This window comes from Centruroides sculpturatus, unplaced genomic scaffold (assembly GCF_000671375.1).
Source record: "Centruroides sculpturatus isolate CEXI.00-Female unplaced genomic scaffold, Cexi_2.0 scaffold83, whole genome shotgun sequence".
NCBI classification, from domain to species: domain Eukaryota; kingdom Metazoa; phylum Arthropoda; class Arachnida; order Scorpiones; family Buthidae; genus Centruroides; species Centruroides sculpturatus.
This window is the reverse complement of record NW_019384393.1, coordinates 957,726-964,773: the sequence shown is the minus strand read 5'-3', so window position 1 is coordinate 964,773 and position 7,048 is coordinate 957,726. Positions and strand designations below refer to the sequence as shown.

General features: G+C 26.1%; 1 protein-coding gene across 1 annotated transcript in view; it reads left to right on the top strand.

The window, feature by feature from the left end:
• Positions 1-7,048, top strand: part of LOC111618282 (neuroblastoma-amplified sequence-like) — a 102,219-nt gene that overhangs the window by 25,419 nt on the left and 69,752 nt on the right. The window contains exons 21-25 of the mRNA XM_023359778.1: positions 195-320; positions 405-556; positions 5,450-5,578; positions 5,788-5,866; positions 6,596-6,837. Coding sequence (XP_023215546.1) covers positions 195-320; positions 405-556; positions 5,450-5,578; positions 5,788-5,866; positions 6,596-6,837 — 728 coding nt within the window. The remainder of the gene's footprint in view (positions 1-194; positions 321-404; positions 557-5,449; positions 5,579-5,787; positions 5,867-6,595; positions 6,838-7,048) is intronic.

The window sequence follows — 7,048 nt, the reverse complement described above, 5'->3', positions numbered from 1 at the left end:
TATTCAATTTGCATTATTTTAAATTCAAAATTTTGATACTTGTTTTAAAATATTCTGATTTTTAACCAAATTTATTACTTTATTTATAAATTTTAAATATTAAAAATATATATATTAAATAGTTAACTAATAATTAAATTTTATGCTATTTGTAAAACAACTCTTCTAAACATATTGTTTCACTTTACATATAGATTGATAATGAAGAATATGGAGAAGCATTAGCTCTAGCTAAGGCTTACAATCTAGACTGTGATTTAGTATATCAACGACAATGGCGAAAAACTCCTGTGTCTGTAGCTTCTATTCAGGATTATTTAGTAAGTAGTTTAATTTTTATTATAAGTTAGCTAATTTATTTGGTTTATCAGTGTTTTATTTACATTAAAATCTTTTCTTAACAGAGTAAAATCACTAAGAGATCATGGGTTCTTCATGAATGCTTAGAAAGAGTTCCTGAAAATATTGATGCTGCTAAAGAATTACTACTTTATGGTCTTAGAGGAACAGATTTAGAAACACTTATAGCCATTGGACAAGGAAAGGATCATGGCAGGTAAGTTTTCATTTTAACAAATTTTAGTTTAAGTGCAAAAACAAAAGGAATTAGAGTTATAAATAACATTTGATTTTTATCTAAATGTATTTCATTTAATATGTTAGCAGATTTTAAAATAACTGTATAAACCTAACTTTGATATAAAAAGTTTGAATAGAAAAATTGAAAGTCTGAATGCTAAAAGTGTCCTAACCTTGTTTTTTTTTAAAGTTGAAATTACTGTACTGTAAAGATAGTGTGTGCTATTTTTTTCTTATTTTGCTCTTATACTCAGTTTCCATCAGTACTTAACCAGAATCCTAATAATCTTTCTTGCAATAAACATTCTGTTTATAAATAGGATGAAAATGCTCAAATTAAGTAAATATTGTCCTTGGCACATCATTATTATGGATTAAGATCACTGTTGCATAGAATAACAACATAAGATTACTCTGGCCTCGGAACGGATAACTATTCTCACTACTTTTCAATTAATCATTTTTTCTCAACTATTTCAGCAATATATCACTATTTCTCATTTTTTCTGCTGTTATGGGCAACAAGATTTTTATGGTGCCAAGTTGTCACATTAATGTTTAACATAATTAATGTTTAAATACTTTATCTTGTTGCATGTTGAAAAATTCATGTTATTTGATATTGTATAACTAACACTTTTGAGACTTCAAAAGTGTTAGTTATGCAATATCATAAATTTGAGAGTGCACAGTCTAACGTTGACAAAAATTTTTTTTGAAGTACATTATTTTAATTCCTTTCAAGCCTCTCACAATTAACTTTTACACCTTCAATTTGAGGTCAGGTGTTAATAAATCTGTCTAAAAATGAAAACCAAGTAAAAAATGATAAATAAACATAATTTAAAATGACACTATTTATCATTTTTCAATTTTTGTTTTAATAATTTTGATAGTGATTACAAAATTAACAAAATTACCGATTAAATTATTTTCAAGTTTGTTAATATTTTATAAAATTTGGTAAGTATTACCGATTAAATTATTTTCAAGTTTGTTAATATTTTATAAAATTTGGTAAGTTTATTAAGAGACAATTTAATAAATTTATAGCTTTGTACAGGATTTATTGATGGATAGTAAATAAAAAAATTGTTTTACTTTTCCAGTTTGTTATGTATATAACACAGGAAAATATTGGAATCGTGTCAAATTTGATCCTCTGAGTTTTTTGCAAATCTATGTTTTGAGACCTCCTGAATCTAAAAATCTAAAAAAAAAAAAAAAATTGTGTATGTTGGTGTCTATTTCATTTAATATCCCAGAATAGGATAGTGATTAAGAAACGAAATTTAGTGTGGTAGCTTGGTTTTTAAAGGCATTGATACTATTAAATTTTGGCAGTTATAAATTGAGGAGTGGGAAGATAGAAAGGGATTATGAGTAGAGTTGGACTTTATGAAGATTTTAATTGTTATTAACATTTATAATTTTATATAAAACTCATCTTTATGCTCAAAATTAAACTATTTGCAGTTTTGTAATTATTAATAATATAAAAGTTGTTTTCTAATAAAATCTCGTAATGGATGGCGCCGCAAACTAATTTTAAATTTGTTCTATTATGTTGTCGTGATTTTGCTGAGAAAGTTAAGAAAGTTATTCATTTCTGGATTTTTTATTTAATGAAATGTCTTGTTTTAAGTATTAATAATTCTGCAAATCTGAAAATTTTTTTATAATTAATAATTTTAATTTGCAAAATTTAAGATGATAATTCATTTGAAAGAATGGTAAATATACAGGCAATTTTTCTCTCAATTTTTTTGTAATAGAGATATGCCATATATCTTCTAATAGATGCCTCCTGCATTTAATTGCCAAAGTGGCTGACTGACATGGTGCTTATTAGCCTATGGTTATGTTTTACAAAAAACAAACTGAGTAAAGAAGAGATCAAAAGATACAGATATAACAAAGGATAATTAATGACCTCTTTTGCTAATTTTCATCAACTAACTGACTGGATACCATGCACTCAAAAATAAAACTGGAATTTCCCAAGTTCCGGTTTTGGTTTCACCAGAGATTGGCATCTATTTAGGATGCAACAATAACAGTTGCTTTTTTAGTTATTTTAATAACCACTGAAAAGGGATTTTGAACAAATAAAATAAATTTGTTATGTCCTTCAAATCCAATATTAACTTGAGGTCAGGAGTCACTTAGAAGACAATTTTAATTCACAGATCTAAAATTGTCATCTTAGTGATTCTTGATCTTGGTGAGTGTTGGATTTGAAGACATAACAAATTTGTTTTTATTTGTGGAGGTGCCATGCAAAAGCAAACAAGTCCACAAAAAATGAAAGTTGAGTTTATAATTGATTTTTTTTTCATCCTCATTCCTATCTACTGTTAAAGTTGGTTTCATTCAAAAAGATATGCATCCAACACTTTTTAAGCTTTGAAAAATCAACATTCTGTGCAAAAAAGAACATCACTTCACATGTGTTCCAAGCAGACCAAAACATATCCATTGCAATCTGTCTCAGCCAATGAAGAGCTATGATTGAGTCATGTGACTTCCAGAATGCAACAGGTGTTTTGTTTTGTTGTGTCATTTTGTTGTTAAAATGTTGTTTATTAGTAGGGGAGGACGGGGCAACTTCGGCACGATAAGAATAATTTAAATTTAGTATAACAAATATTGCTGTAAACTGAAAGAAAAGCTTTGTTTATTGTCTACTAGAATGTTACTTTACTATAGAACTGGTTAAAATCAGTTTGGAAATAAAAATAATCATAAGAATAATGACTTTATAAAAAGATAGCAGTTGCTGAGTTGTTTTTGTTCTAAAGTCAAACTATAAATACAAAATAATTTTGATAAATGAATATCAAATATCTAGAAATGGAAAAAATTAATTATATATTCTGTTGTTTTTAAAATAATCGTAAAAAGTTACAATGAGGCAAGATAGACAGGTATATAAATTTGTGTTATTGACCAATGTATAAATTGAAATTCACTTAATTCGGGTGGGATTGAAATTCACTATTAAATCGAAGAAATGCAAGTTCAAAAATTTATTTAATATTGTAACAACGAAATTCGAGTTAAAAGACATATATAAGTAAAGAAAATGTAAACAAACTTTAATTAAAAAAAAATCAAACAGATAATAATTGAAAACATTCTAATGCAAGTTAAAAGCAATATAAATGAATTAATGAACTCAAACAAACAGCAGAAATTAAATATGCTTAATAGCAAATTGTTTATGCCCTACACATATCGTAAATAAATTGAACCAACTCATTTTCAGTACAGTCCACAAGAGCCCACAGTTCACACTTGCAGCACATAATCCACTTTTCCTGAGTAGTTCCATATTGTTCATTGCAATATATGCAATAAGCATTTTCATCATCATTTAGGACTTTTCTGCTCTTTTCTTTTAGTGAACTTTGAACACAATTTCTCCAAATCCATTGCCCTTCTGCAAGTTCCTGATTTTTTAACTTTAGCCTTGGCTGCTAATGTAGCTTTGTATGGGGATCCAGTTATTTCTTTTGCTTTTGTTTATTGTTTGAAACCAAATCAAACCATAGCAAAACACGATCAGGAACAAGATCAGCAATACTGCTAAAGATGCCCCAATAGTCATGATTTAGAAACATTAAGTAGAACTCTGAGAATAGGGTACCAAGCCATGATCTGACCACGTGACTAAGTTAATGTTTTATCCTTCTAACAGGAAAAATAACTTTTGTTATTATGGAATTATAACAAAACGTCAATTTTATATAAATGAAAGCAAAATATTATAAGAAATTGAATGAAACAGACAACTTATTAGATATTTCAACTATGCTTGTCGGAGAACAACACATACACCACACTTAGCAAGCCGTCATTAAAACTCAACTGTCTAGTCTCTGAAGAGAGTCTCATTTTATTTTGTTTCAAAGAAAATTTAATTGGCAAACTTGCCCCATATGCAGAACTTACCTTGTCCTCCCCTACACATTTTATTATACAGTGTATTTCAGTGTTATAATTGAGTGAAAATGGATAAAGATGGTTTGATAAGTGTAGAAGAAGGCAATGTTGGATCTAGAAAGAAACCTAAAACTGTTGGAGTACGGGTAAAGAAGAAAATACAAAAATACAGTGCTCCTTTAGGATGAGATTTGAGGAGCCAGTCGAGCAACTACCTGTAGGGCACCCTCTGTCAGGTGCCAAGAAAAAAGACATTGAATCACTTTTCAATGATGAAAATTTTTTATGGTATAAACAAGTGTTACGAAACGGAACCAAGCTTGAAGCAGATGATTTGGAAAAAGAAGAAAATAATGGGAACCTGTGTGATTATTTGGGAGAAGACATTTATTATTCATCCCTATTTTGTAAAATGCCATGCTTTTTTGATAAGTCAAAACTAGTAGCCAGTATAACAAAGTGAAAAAGAATATAGTGACCAGGCAAAAGAAAACATAACTTAACATAGTTCATACAAAAAAAAAAAACATATCACCCTGTCCAAGCAAAAAGAAACATGTCCATATTTTAATGTCATATAATTAAATACTAACTATATTCCTATCAAAAAATGCCTTCAAATATTGATGTTAGATACAAAATGAAAAAAAAAATAAATTTTTACAGGTGTGAGGTGTAAAATAAATTCAATAACAATTTTTTGCATTTTTCCAGCAATTGTTTAGAGTGGACTTGTTTGCTTTTGCATTATACCTCCATATTTGTCCAAAACCCCTTTTCAGTGGTTCTCAATATAAGTGATTATATCTGACAAGTATTGTTATTTTTTAGCTTCATATTAAATACTTTTTTTAGATAGAATAATTTATTATCTTTATTATTTATATATTTGATATAACAATTTATTTATTATTTATTTTTTTAGATTCATCTTAAATCAACTGGAATATGATTCAAATGATGAATATGTTACTGATGAAGAGGAAAAAAAAGAAAATTTAAATGAAAAAGAAGCTAATCGTAAAAAGTTACTTGAAAAAGTAAATTTTAGAAGGTTTGTTATTTATGTAAATTTCTAATAATTTAATTTATTAAGAAAGTTGAGTTTTATAACAATTTCTATAATTCAATAATAAATTTTGATTCTTTAAAATAGAAATTTGTTATAATTCAGTTATTTTAAAAACAACAGAATATATAATTAATTTTTTTCCATTTCTAGATATTTGATATTTATTTATTAAAATTATTTTATATTTATAGTTTGACTTTAGAACAAAAACAACTCTGTCAATGTCGACTGAAACTTTTTACATATTTAGATCGATTGTTAACTTATGAGGTATGAGCTTTATTGAAATTCATTAAATTCTGAATTTATTTTGAAAATTTAATATTAAATAATTTTAATAGATTTATATTTATTATTTATTTTTACTAATCTTTTAACTGTAAGTTATATTAAAATATGAATATTTGATTGGAGTATAATAATAGTGTAAATGTTCTTGAAACATAGGACTTGTTAGTTGATATAAAACCTTATATATAATTAAAACATTTTATTTGATTTTATAAAATTAATCTAATTTCATTTCATTTAATAATTATGAATTACCAAAATAAGCAAATGATATAAAAAAAATTATTTTCATAATCACTAGTGTATCAATATTTTATGTTTATAATTTAAACTATTTGTATATATTTGACAAACTTTTACTTCTGAGTTTGATTTTATATAAGGTAAGTAGAAACTTTATTAGCCAGATGTTATTGCAATAGTGCACAATGGAAATTTGTCAAATTATATTCGTGAAAACTTAGAAAATATTTGATATTTGATGCTGATGATCAATTAGCATCACCCAACATCAGTGACAATTTGAATAAGATGATAATTAATTTTTAATCTTAAATTAAATTATGAAAAAGTATAAAAAGAATGTTATACTTTTTCATATTCATATTTTAAGGTTGTACACATATTTTTTATAATATTGATAGATAATAAAAGCTTTTCTGAATATTGAAAATAATATAATAAGCTTATTTCAATTATGTTGCATAGGTTATTCTGGGAGGAATACATACAGCTGCTGAAAATTACAACCATAATTTTTTCAAAAAATTTCGATCTCAAGCAGGATTTCAGGCAGCTCTTTTATTTGCTCAAAATAATGCTTGGGAAGCTGTTTCTGCAATGTTTACTCATCATGGAAAAGAAACATTACCACATCGATTAGCAATTTTATCAAATTTTCCTGAAACTACTTCACCATTTGAATATGCAAGTCTTTTACCAGAAGCAGGGTAATAATGTATCTATGAAATAAAATATAATTATGTATTATTCAACTTTACTTATCATAATAAAATGATAAGATTGTTTCTCTATTTAATAGAAAATATCACAGTTATAAGTTTTATACATACAAAAAATATATAAATAAAAAATATATAAACATAAAAATATTTATTTATATATTTAAATTAACACTCGTTCTATTTTAAAACTTATAAC